General features: G+C 43.3%; 1 protein-coding gene across 3 annotated transcripts in view; it reads right to left on the bottom strand.

Moving 5' to 3' along the window:
• SRGAP1 (SLIT-ROBO Rho GTPase activating protein 1) overlaps positions 1–13,731 on the bottom strand; it is a 151,227-nt gene that overhangs the window by 66,491 nt on the left and 71,005 nt on the right. For all 3 annotated transcript variants that reach the window (XM_010561706.1, XM_010561707.1, XM_010561708.1), the window contains exons 2-3: positions 8,177–8,372; positions 4,335–4,497 (exon numbers count right to left, since the gene is read on the bottom strand). In XM_010561706.1, the coding sequence (XP_010560008.1) occupies positions 4,335–4,497; positions 8,177–8,372 (359 nt within the window). The remainder of the gene's footprint in view (positions 1–4,334; positions 4,498–8,176; positions 8,373–13,731) is intronic.

Raw genomic sequence — 13,731 nt, 5'->3', positions numbered from 1 at the left:
ATAAGCCACTATCCATCATATTTGAGAAGTCATAGCAATCTGTGGAAGTTCCCACTGACTGGAAAAGGGGAAAAACAACACCCATTTTTAAAAAGGGAAAAAAGGAAGACCTGGGAAACTACAGGCCAGTCAGTCTCACCTCTGTGCCTGGCAAGATCATGGAGTGGATCCTCCTGGAAACTATGCTAGGGCACATGGAAAATAAGGAGGTGACTGGTGACAGCCAACATGGCTTCACTAAGGGCAAATCGTGCCTGACAAATTTGGTGGCCTTCTACAACAGGGTTACTGTGTTGGTGGATAAGGGAAGAGCAACGGACATCATCTCCCTGGACTTGTGCAAAGTGTTTGACACTGTCCCGCATAACATCCTTGTCTCTAAACTGGAGAGACATGGATTTGACAGATGGACCGCTTGGTGGAAAGGAACTGGCTGGACGGTCGCACTCAAAGAGTTGTGGTCAACAGCTCGATGTCCAAGCGTAACCAGTGATGAGTGGCATTCCTCAGGTGTCGGCATTGGGACCAGTGCTGTTTAACATCTTTGTCGGCGACATGGACGGTGGGATTGAGCGCACCCTCAGCAAGTTTGCCGATGACACCAAGCTGTGTGGTGCAGTCGACACGCTGGAGGGAAGGGATGCCATCCAGAGGGACCTTGACAGGCTTGAGCGGTGGGTCTGGGGGAACCTCATGAAGTTCAACAAGGCCAAGTGCAAGGTCCTGCACACGGGTCAGGGCAATCCCAAGCACAAATATAGGCTGGGCAATGAGTGGATTGAGAGCAGCCCTGAGGAGAAGGACTTGGGGGGATTAGGGGATGAAAAACTGAATATGAGCCAGCAATGTGCGCTCGCAGCCCAGAAAGCCAATCATACTCTGGGCTGCATCAAAAGAAGTGTGGCTAGCAGGCTGAGGGAGGGGATTCTGCCCCTCTACTCCACTCTCATGACACCCCACCTGGAGTACTGTGTTCAGCTCCAGGGTCCCCAACATAAGAAAGACATGGACCTGCTCGAGTGGGTCCAGAGGAGGGCCATGAAGATGATCAGGGGGCTGGAGCATCTCCCCGATTAGGACAGGCTGAAGAGAGTTGGGGTTGTTCAGCCTGGAGAAGAGAAGGCTCTGGGGAGACCTGGAGACCTTATAGCAGCCTTCCAGTATTTAAAGGGGGCCTACAGAAAAGAATGGGAGGGACTGTTCATCAGGGAGTGTAGTGATAGGATGAGGAGTAACGGCTTGAAACTGAAAAAGGGTAGATTTAGATTAGATATTAGGAAAAAATTCTTTACTGTGAGGGTGGTGAGGCACTGGAACAAGTTGCCCAGAGAGGTTGTGGATGCCACATCCCTGGCAGTGTTCAAGGCCAGGCTGGATGGGGCTTTGAGCAACCTGGTCTAGCAGAAGGTGTCCCTGCCCATGGCAGGGGGGTTGGAATGAGATGATCTTTAAGGTGCCTTTGAAACCAAACCATTCTATGAATCTATATGGTTTGTCTCTAATCTGAAATCTGTGAACAGTGAACAAATCCCATACGCTTTCATAGGGATGACACCCATTGAGACTGATTATACTTTTCTCTGACATAATTTTATTCCAAATCCAGTCTTTCAAAAGTAACCTACAGAAAGTGGCAGAAATTGGTTAAATATTCTATTTGATGTTTACAGATCTCCAACAAATTCCATGCCGTTTTTTTAGGGAGAATACAATTTTGATGGAGGAGAGTGTTGGATGTCACCTTTCTCATTCTAAGTGCACCTTCTCTTTGCTCCTGTGACCTCTCTCCTTCAAGGGGGACTGCAGTACAGGGCACGTGCATTTTGCACCTCATCTCTTTCTATTGCCTGGTGGACATCCATTAAGCAGCTCTGAGACAGTCTGCAACATACCTTAAGTTAGACTGCTCATGCACATCTGACAGAAATTATCACAGAATCATAGAATGGTTTGGGTTGGAAGGGACCTTTAGAGACCATTATGGTTGAAGCTGCCCATTTGGACTAAACGTAGCTGTAGACAGCTTATGTTCTTCAGCAATAAAGCAAGACAATTTGCTAACACCTTCACCTCTTGCAGAGGTCTTGGTTTTCTCTCTGTCCAATGTTGTTCACCTCATTTTATAACTCCCTTCCCTTTTCACAGAAGAGAAAGTGGAGCTTCATCATCATTCAAAGTATAATCAGTTCTGCAGCTGGGAACTAACAGCAAATAAATCACCAGCACTCTGCAGCAAGCATGACGTTAAGAACTGTGCACACTGGGACTCAGTGGAAACACCAACCTTCTCCAACAAGTATTCATTCCTGACACACTGTCCTCAAAATGTGTGCTCAGAATCGATACTGGTGAACAACCACTGCCACATTCAGGCCACATGCCCATGAAGCTCACTTACACCATGCCGAGGTGCCGTGTGTCTTCCTGCCACCCTTCCCCTCATGTTACCAGCCTGGCTTAGATCCCTTCACACAGCCTTTGGTGACCTCACTCTGCCCATGCTCCACCTCAGCTAACAGCTGTTTGACGTGACACTATCATGCTGAGTGTCAGCTGGCAAACCCTGCGGAAAGGTAGGATAGGACTGTTGAGGATCTGGGCTCCACTAATGCGAGTTCCAGGTTATGCACAGCAGGACTCCCTCAATCTCCTTTCTCTTCTTTCCCCTGTAGAAGATCAAAGTTAGGAATAAAAAGGCAAGAGCAGCTGCTTTCTTTTCTTCAAGAAGCTATGCTACAAAGAGAAAATTTTACATGTTGCACGTTCTTGGGCACAACATAGAGGAAAGAGACAAGTCTGTCAGGAAGATGGGACAATATGCCTCCTGTTAATGCACTGAAAATGTCCACATATTTTCCTCCTTCTGAGAGATAAGCTGCAGCAATCTCCATTAATAAGTTAATTGAATAAAGAAGGACACACACTTCTCCATGGAAAACTTTATCTAGATACTTTTGTACAGTCCATCTGGAGAGAAGGGAAGGAAAAGCAAGATTTCTAGTGCTAAAGAACTGAACTACGCTGAAAGCAAACAGGCTAGTCTAATAACACACACCTAGTGACAAACAGATTTCTGAGATATAACATAAACAACTGAAAAACTGTTCCAGATTCAATACCAAAAAATTTCTACTGCTTCAAGCAAGTCTGAAATATCTCCACATAGACAGTACTGCAGCATGCTCAAATTGTTTTTCCCATTATCTTTTCAACTTCTATAATAAACTTCCATATCAGTAAGTTTAGTGGTTTGTGAACTACAGTTTTATGCATCAGACATATTATATGAATCAACTTATATACCACTACTGATTGAGAAACTATACATTTCAGCTCTATTACTGTTACAGGTTTTAATGCACACCAATAAATTTGATTCATGTTTTTACTTTTTTTCCTCCTATACACTCCCTAAATAATTCTTCTCCCCACTCCATTGCTATCTATCTAGGACTGTGATCAGGTATATGTGAAATCTGTTCCCAATTTTGAAAACATTAATCTGGTACCCTTGCCATTACTTAGTCACACACTTTACATTCTTTAACCTTTATTCTTTTTGAACTCTTTTTTGTATGATGCTTGCCTACCAGCATCCCACTGTGACTGACAGATATGCATTTATAATCTATTTTTATTTCAGAACATTATAACAACAATGACTGCAAACACATTACGTAGATCTCAAACTAAGGCTGCCTAGAGTGCTTGCTTAGCACAAGAGGGATTTTCACATTGTATGTGTTATGAAAACACGTAACAGGCACATACAAGGACAAACATGCACAGAGACAATGCTTAAATGATCTCATAGAAGTAGTTACGTTATCAAAAGTATATGTTCATATTTAATATTGGGAAGGAAACACTTTTAGGAGAATCACAGCATACGCTACCATCTTTATGCCAAGGCACTACAAGGCACACCCTTACTTTGGCTTGAGTCGGTTTCTCTCATGACAGAGTTACAATGAAATCCTATTTTTACAAATAATTCATTAATACAGCATTACTATTTTGGGATTCCTAAGCAAAACCTGTCTCCTTTCTGCATGGGTAGACAAGCCTGCTTTTGAGAGAACAGGCTTTTTTCCCTGCCTTTTGGATATTTGTGATTCAGCTCTTAAGGTCACCAGCACATACAGCAGGTTCCCAGGCATTTCAGCACTAAGGATTTGCTCTGCGAGAACAGTCATGAAGAATTTATATGTGTGCTAAAACAGATTTTATGCTACGTGTGCTGAAACTTCTCCTCAGATGCTACATATTAGGACACTTTTCCCTCCCTTATGCATCTTACAAGCCTGGCTGAAGGACTGCAGGAGAGACATTACCTTCTTGAACATTCTGGTGGAGTCTTCGCTTATCTGCATGAACCGCATGATTACATTGTTCAGGTAGATATCGCTCAACGTTGCATGGTCTTTGCTTTCTCTTCTCACTTGGTTCAGGAGTAAGTACCAGCAATTCACTGGCGACAAGAGGTTCTGATCTTTCCTAAGGAGGAGATATACACATGTATTAGGTAGAGAAATGCAAAAGTTAGTTTATTAACACAAACATCTCCCTGACATTTACAGTCATAACTTGTCATGTAAAAATGGCTGCTTCTGAAGAGTCAGTCAATCTGTTCTTGGAATAACTTGGGTTAGGCAAGCTTCAGATCACTTTTAAGACACATTCTACAAATCCCATGAGGCATCGATACAAAAATATAGAAAAAGCGTAAGAATTCAGAACACTGCAAGCCACCTGAGAGTATAAAATAATCTTGCCACAAAGCTTACAGTTGCTTACAGATGGAGTACATGTAAATACTCAAAATCAATAAAGGTCACTGCTGAAAGAGTAACAGTAATTAATTTTTGACATTAGAAATAAACAAGCACTGCAAGTGCTTCCCAAATCCTTCATGAGCAAAATTTCAGGTGTAGCTGTTTCAGTGTAATGGATTTGTGTAACTGCTGTAAAAGTAGAATGATATGTCACAAACACACATATTCTGTGATCAGCATTCATAAATTCACAGCACTCATAAATACACTGCTACTGCCAGTCCCAGATGGCTCAATTAGAAGACAAACAGCAGGACTGGACTTTTTCCACAACAGTCCAGTTCCGAATTTCCTTGACAGATTTTTTGCATTGTAGACCCACTCCAAACTTTTAATATTGCAAAAAGTGAAATCACAGGTGACTTCTCATTCCTTTTACACAAAGCAAAATAAAAATACATGTAGTTCAGAAACGGTTTCACAGACAACAAAAACCTATGCATAAAATTTGCCTTATTCCAAATTTCATTGGAATTTTAATTTCAAGTTTGCCTTGCAACTAAGGAGAAGCTGGTGTCTCATGGCTTGGACAAGTGTACTCTTCACTGGGTGAAAAACTGGCTGGATGGCCGAGCCCAGAGGGTTGTGGTGAATGGGGCGAAATCCAGTTGGCAGTGGGTCACAAGTGGTGTTCCCCAGGGCTTGGTGTTTGGCCCCGTTCTGTTTAATATCTTTATTGAGGATTTGGATGAGGGGATTGAGTGCACCCTCAGCAAGTTTGCAGACGACACCAAGTTGGGAGGCAGGGTCGATCTGCTGGAGGGTAGGGAGGCTCTACAAAGAGATCTGGACAGGCTGCATCGATGGGCTGAGGCCAATCATATGAAGTTCAACAAGGCCAAGTGCTGGGTCCTGCACTTCGGTCACAGCAACCCCATGCAGTGCTACAGGCTTGGGGAAGAGCGGCTGGAAAGCTGCACAGCAGAGAAAGACCTGGGGGTGCTGGTTGACAGCCGGCTGAATATGAGCCAGCAGTGTGCCCAGGTGGCCAAGAAGGCCAACGGCATCCTGGCCTGTACCAGAAATAGTGCGGCCAGCAGGAGCAGGGAGGTGATTGTTGCCCTGTACTTGGCACTGGTGAGGCCGCACCTCGAGTCCTGTGCTCAGTTTTGGGCCCCTCACCACAAGACAGACATGAGTTGCTGGAGCGTGTCCAGAGAAGGGCAACCAAGTTGGTGAAGGGCCTGGAGCACAAGTCTTATGAGGAGCAGCTGAGGGAACTGGGGCTGTTTAGTCTGGAACAGAGGAGCCTGAGGGGAGACCTTATTGCTCTCTACAACTGCCTGAAGGGGGGTTGTACTGAGGTGGGTACTGGTCTCTTCTGTCAAGTAACTAGTGATAGGACAAGAGGAAATATCCTCAAGTTGCGCCAGGGGAGGTTTAGATTGGATATTAGGAAAAATGTCTTCACTGAAAGGGTTACCAAGCACTGGAACAGGCTGCCCAGGGAAGTGGTTGAGTCACCATCCCTGGAGATATTAAAAAAGCGAGTGGACAGGGTACTTCAGGACATGGTTTAGTGGGCATGGTTAATGGTTGGACTCGATGATCTTGAAGGTCTTTTCCAACCTAAATGATTCTATGATTCTAAGTGCTCTAGAAACTTGTTGCTCTCTTTTTTTCCTCTTGTGGAGGGATTCTCCTACAGTCAAAAGGATCAACCACGTGAAGATAAAACAGCCAGAGATGGTGATGAATTGAGGGAGAAACTCCATCAACTCTTGATAAATCATTCTAATAATTAACTATTCTCACTGTTAGAAATATGTCCTTTAATTCCTCATCTAATTGTCTACCTTTAGCTTTCACCATCAGAATCAAAGCAACAGTGAATGATTAACAGACAAAAGCCTTTTCTTAATCATCAGTGCTTTGCTTTGCATGAATCAGAAGTGAGTTAAGGAAACTTCCCCATTTTGTTTGGGATGGACATCTTAACTGTGTTACTCACAGCAAGCAGCTTCAGGGTTTTATCAGCCAGGCCAACCAACACAAGCACCCCTGAAGGGCCATGCTGATATTGCTTGGTCCTCACTGCTTGTGCATGTCCCAAAGACAGTCCCACAGACCTTCCTGCTTGTTCTGGGGGGAATGGTGGGAACAGCACAGGGGACCACCGGTTAAAGTGACTTTTGCTGCAACCTCTTCTCAAAGCAGAGAACTGCAGAACAAAGCCAAAGGCAGGACTCCAGTCATAACCCCCATGCACATCTGCCAGTCTGGATTTAACATGTTTAAGAATGAGGAAAGATGTTTGTATGCACAAGGCAAAAAGATTTTGCCACAAGCTCAATAAAATCCAGGGCGTTCTCTGAAGTGGTGACATATGCACACGTTGGTTATTTCAGAGAATCATTGAGTCACTTAACTGAATTTTAAGAAATATTTATTACTGCTCTTTGAACTGTGCAAGCTATATTTGGATTAACCTTTCCTTTGCCAGATGTGTTTGGAAAAGACTTGTCCTGAAACAAAAGTTCTATCTGTGTATTTCTAGCACAGCACTGACTGGACACTGGAAAAAGGTACTTATTTTTCAGTTTTACAAACACAAAATATTGTTTTATACCCCTAAGCATAACAGGCAAATGCATTCATTAATCAGCTCAAGTCAGGAAAATAACCACATGAGACTATGCCAGCAAGTAATGCATTTGAAACATTTTAGAAAATAATGCTCTACACATGTTTTGCCAGATACTACCTGACGACTTTTGTTTTGCACACAAGTTACTATGCCATAAAAGGGATACATTAAATTGTAAGCAAGGCATAACGTTCACATCTTCATTTTGAGGAATTAGAGGGGTCAAGAGGCAGCACAAGTTCACATGCAACAACAACAAATCAAAATAGTTTTCTTTCTAATGTCTTTTTTGCCAAAATTCTTGTCTTTTTTTTTTTTGTGTAATGGTGATTGACCTTTATTTAGACACTTTCAAATCCTATCAACTCCACTGTAACAGATCCGCACACAGCTTTCAAGCCTTTCTGGGGCTCTGCATCTGATCTAGATACTGGCTGTATTTTGGGTAGTTTAAATTCTGTATGGTAGGTTAGGGATAGTATTTGTGCAGCTTACCTTTTAAGAAACTGAAACCACTTGTCAGAAGCTTACATGAATAATTGCAGAGGGCCCAATCAACAAAACAGTATTTAGGCACCCATCTACCTTCAACTGCAATGAGAACTGCTACGCTGCTAAATAGGGGTGGGAATTTCAAACACACCTTTGAACCTGGGCTCAACCTAGCAGTACTCAAAACCAGCAGAAGCAAAGAGCGGCAAAGCACTCCAGCAACGGCTAACATGCAAGCGAGGGGGAAGGAAATCTCTCTTACTTGTACTGCTGATGATCCTTTGTACTTCTCGTTTTTGCCATGAATCTCTCTGCCAATTTTTCCAGGTTTCGGGAATACTCCATCTCAATTTCTGACTTCTTGCGGAAGAAATCCTGCAGATCCTGAAGAAGCTGCACTCTCATTTCAGTCTGCTGCTCCAGGCATTTCTGCTGCTCGATGAGTTGAGCTCGGATCTCTAATAAAAGAAGCACATACCCACTCAGGTCAGTGGAAAGCAAATGAGGATTGAGCAGTATCAACCAAAATTACAAACACTCCAGCATACTTCAGCCTCACAGCTACACCAGCTGGATCTGGATGTCAGGTCCTGTGGTGGGACACAGCAGTGGCAGCTCTCACTTCTGCCACCACATGCTTATGCCCTAGTGTCCTCTCACCCACCGTCTGTCTCACAAACGGCTATTACAAGGGCTCAGGACTCTGCTGGGCTCACGTGTGCAGAACACCTGCCTCCTCCTTCCTCTCCCATCCTCTTCCTGGCCTCTGGCATTAGCCCAACGTCTGGCTTGGAGTGATCTCCTTGCAGCAGGTGGTGTGCAACCATTTGAGCAGCAGCCCCTTCTGCTACCCTGAAAAATGGCAAGATAAACAAGCACCCTTTGGGCTTGGGCCGGGATCAGCCTGCTGACTGCCAGGTGGACCTTGCTGGTTGGTATCATCATGCACACCATGGAAACACCTGGTGATAAACTCTGGATGCATTATCCACCATAACTGTGCACAGCTGAGCTTTCGTATCTGCCCCACCTCTGCCAGGGAAGGAACTGCTGTACTATACATGCATTCACCAATATTTACAGCGAATATAGAGGAATAAGTGTACATATATTTAGAGATAGCTATCTGAAAAATTGCACAAGGTTCCAGAGACTGTGGTATATTTATTAACATAAAACAAAATTAGGCAATTTAGAAGAGAATATATGCTCACAGTTATCATCTAGAGTAACAGGGAAAAGCGTCCAGATTTCTTAGCATTGTTTGCCATATGCACAATTGCTATGTGGTAGGGTTTTTCTTTTCAGGTTGGGGTTTTTTTTTTCTTCTTAACACTTTTATATCTTGAGTGCTAAGCAGTTAATCACATTGTGGGAACACTTGGTCTAAAAACATCCCTCTGGTTCTTTTGAGAGACTGGTTTATTAGAGTTTTGTCAGCTGCCCAGGTACGGTGTAATCCAACATTGTGGACACAGGAGTAAAGCTTTTGTGACCATAATATATGTATATATTTTTTAAACAGTTTAATGCTGTAACAAGGACTTATCAATAGCAAAACAACATGTCAGAAGTGATGTCCATGTAAATGCAAAATTGCTGTGAACTTCTACTTGATTACTAATGATGTAACCACGCTGTGGGCAAGAACATGTTGGAAATCTTAGATGCTTACTGGTTTGAAACAGAAAAGCATTCTAAAAACCACTGCTAACATCACAGGGAACTGCAAACCAGTAAGTAATAATAACATTGCAAAAAATTATCTGATGCAACTGGGAACTAATGCATCCTTACTGATCTTAAAGCAGGTATGAAGGCAGAGATCCACTCTGCTGTGATTCAAATGTGTATACTGAAATAAGCTAGTATGAGCACAGAAAACTGTTAAGCCAACATATTTACTGGAGGAGGGAGACACTGCAGTATTTTCTTCCAGATCTCCTTTGAGCTACCAGCTGCTGCGTTAATCATTAATGAGACCATAGTCTCATTTATAGTGTGGGAGGTGAACCAAAAAATTCATGATTTGGTTTTCATTTCATTTCAAATCAGTTTGTTGGAAAAGGACCATGCCTCCAGCAAGGATGAGCCACTGTAATACAACACTGTATCAATGACATTCATGTACATAGAGGAGAAAATCACATTGGAGCTGGAAGGTTATTAACAGAAACAAAAACCCAAGACTGCTTTTTTGGGTGTCCACTACTTTTAATATTGCAATCATGGAAAATTTCTGTGTATAGGAAACCAGTTGTACAGATTCACTGACCAGAGGCAGCAATTTTACCCACAAACTGGAGTTTTGAATAAATCCAAATCTATGTACATGGTCCCTGTACTTTGGCCATCTCTCTCTCCTGCTACAGATTTTCTACCAGTTACTTTAAAAGCAGAGCTCTGTACAGAGCAACTATGTTCTGATTATTTTGTAGGTCAGTGGATCTTGCTGCTATAAATCTTCCTTTTTAGGCAGGCTTTTACCATAGCAACAGGAAAAAGAAAGATTTTAGAAACAGGAATATATGAATAGAGATACAAGAAACAACAAACAAGGGATGACAGATAAAATATAAGAAATTGCATTAGCTTTCTGATGCTGTCTGGATTTCCAGTGGACAGTCGTGGCTTCCTTCAAACTTGTATACTAGAAAACAAAATAGGAGCATGATGTCTGAAAGGTGATGGTGGCTGGAGGTGTCCAAGCTCCGAGTAAGGTGGTAAGTTAGGGGTTCAGGGGGACTGCAGCTTTATGAAGGAAGTTCCACAATTTCTGGCTATTTGAATCTCGGCAAGGAGAAAGAACATGCTGGCTCCAAAAGGCTGAAGCTCTGGCCTCCCACTGGAGGATAAAAAGGGGAGATGCACATCCCACTCATGCCAGCTGAACAGTCTGTCCAGAAGAGACTTCAGCATAGCAGTTCTCCTTCCAGTCTTTCACATCCTTCTGCTCCTGCACTTTTTAATTCTTCTCTTACTAATAACGTGTGTAATGCCATACTGGCAGGCTGAGGAGATGGCAATGAATAAGAAATCAGATCAGCAAATGTTGTGATTTTAACTTTCTGATAAGAGAAAGCTGTGGATTTAAAAAACACCCAAACAACCAAACCCTAATATAAAAAGCCCAACAAACATTGGCATAACGGCCAGCCAGCCTGAGCAGCTGTGCATCACAAAAATCACAACTGTCCAAGTACTATTAACTAACATAGACTACACATTACCTACTGCTACGGAAAAATGCACCAAGGCAATGCTATCTTCTTTAACCAGTCCACATGTGTGATTTCCCTAGGGCTACAAAGAGAGGCATGGAAAATTGTTGCACTATATTCAAATAAATAAATATCCAATACACCGAGAAGGTGCCAAGTTAAAAACTAGTAGAGCCCAAACTCCACAGATATGGAGACAGGTGCAGCAGACAACAGAAGGGAGCCTGTCTTTACTCTATTTTGTTGGCACATTTAAATTCAAAGTCAAACTGGTACCAGCTGTAATGGACAATGACATTGTCCTATTCTGCTCTGCAGGGTGGCTGATGTCAAATGACTGCCAGGCTATTTTGTGCCAGGAAGAGGCACGTTTAAACCCTGGATGAATTAACACCTTCTCCTTCTCTGTACAGCAGCTTTGAGTCATACTCGCTAGTTTTCTAGCCAAGGGCTGGTTCGAAAGGAATCTCATCCATTTACACTGCAGCTTAAACAGACTGAATTCACATCCAGTGGACCCCCCCCCCCCCCCCTTTGTCCAATACTTGCATACACAACCAAAGCAAGGAAGCAGCTAATGTGACTGTAGTTAAATCAATAACCTCTGAGTAAAGTTTTATTTCTAAAGATTTTCATGTAAAAAATTATTTCAGTTATACTCTCATTGACACCATCCTCTAGAATTACTGCATTAAGTATAAAATTAGGTTTTGTTTGTGGCAGCCTTCAAGATATAACTCTAACCTTTCAACAAATCTTTGTTTTCTTCTGACAGGAGGTTGAATCAGTGCACTATGAAAAATAAAAGGAGCAAGATTATAGCTGTTTTGAGAGTTAAGTACGGAGTGGATGAAGCTGAACTACTGACATCACCCAAATCATGATCAGAAATAAACTCGTCAAGGTTACCTCTTTGCATACAGTACAGTATTACAAATAATGACTTACATACAGTAATACACCACATTACCCTGGCGAAGATACGTGTAACCAGTTATAGGCCAGTGCCCCACCTGAAGGCACCCATGGTGAGATATACTGCAATGTGGCACACGATGATGCTGGCCACACACCAGCAAGGAACAAACCTCATCATCTTCACTTCCACATACACCAAAGCACTAGGCGGCATCAAACATCCCCAAAAGCCACAGGAAACCCCCTCCTGAGCTCAGAAGCCAGACACCTCATAAATACACAGTATTAACCAAATTAACCTGCTGCCAGACCAACACTTTGCATACAGACTGCCACCGTGCCACAGCACTCCCCACTGCAATGCACATAACCCTGCCCTGCAATGCTGCAGTGCTTCTGCCGCGCCGCACTAGGCTGTGCCTGGTCTCATCGGCACTTAGAGACTGTCCAGACCACCATGAACCCCCACCACCAACTCTCGACCAAAGCAACTCTAATGAATGTTTCTTGGTGCTGTTACATGCCTGCTGCAAGCTGCTTTCCGCCCAAGCCACCCCAAGAGCTGTTGCAGCCTGCCACCCTTAACTTCTGTTTAAGTGGAATTAACTTATGTGCTCGCAGAGCAGCCCTGCCATGGTTTTTGGTGTTTGCTGAAAGCTCTGGAAGGTGCTGCAGAGCCAGACACCTCTCCCTGGTCACCCCCTCGGCTGCACTGCAAGCCTCCCACCTGCTGCCTCACCCTGCCCAGCAAGGAGCTCTATTTAAGTCACGGTTACAATACACAAACTACGCAGACACGTTAATCCAGTAGTATTACTGGGTAATAATACAAACAGCCTCAGAGGCCCATCCTGTGAATGATTACAAAAGCAAGTAGCTCATCAGAACTATTTGAGAGTACAAATAGGCTCTCATAAGGCATAGTTATGTTTGTAGGTTTTATCTGCTCAGGTAACTTCAAAGCCGTATCACCTCCCATCTTTCCTTAAATAGCTCCTTCACAAAAAAGAAAAAAAAATTAGATTAGTTTTAAAACACTCAGAAATGTCTCATCAAATGGACTAAGGACAATACATATTATCTTAGACTTTGTATTTCCAAGCCATTACAACTTAGCCATATTTTTACCCCAGTGAGCTATCGACACACATATCCCTCATTCTCACATTTATGATATCCAGATCGTATTTCATAGGAAAAGATTCAGACCTTAAATTCAGCCTAGATATCATTTGGTGACCAACATGTATTTGTAATTAAGCACATACTGGAGCATTAATCATCTTGCAGTACCTCCTTGAAGACACCTGAGCCTTACACGACTCTCCTGCGCCTCAGTTACTCTGCATAAGAATGGCTTATGTCTGAGCCTGCTGCTAGAAGCTGGGGTGCTGCATTGGGGGACTGATCTTTCCAGTTTCATCCCAGGCTTCTGCCTTTGTAAGGACCTGCTTTTGGTTTCTCTGTCGAGATGGGTAGAGCTTTGGTCCATCTGAATGCAGCTGGCCAACATCTGCAGTTTAGGTTTTGTTTCAGGAAAGCGCCTAGCTCCAGCCCACTAAGGATGCTGCCAGCAGAGAAACTACAACAGCCATCACTGAGAGGGGCCTGGAGATGCTCCTGTGCACAGTTAATAGTCCTTAATGCCATGTCACCCCTAGGATCAGCACTCCCACAC

The sequence above is a fragment of the Haliaeetus leucocephalus genome, unplaced genomic scaffold (genome assembly GCF_000737465.1).
Source record: "Haliaeetus leucocephalus isolate CR32 unplaced genomic scaffold, Haliaeetus_leucocephalus-4.0 Scaffold151, whole genome shotgun sequence".
In the NCBI taxonomy this organism is placed as follows: domain Eukaryota; kingdom Metazoa; phylum Chordata; class Aves; order Accipitriformes; family Accipitridae; genus Haliaeetus; species Haliaeetus leucocephalus.
The sequence above is the reverse complement of the archived record's forward strand: the minus strand, read 5'-3'. Positions and strand labels throughout refer to the sequence as shown.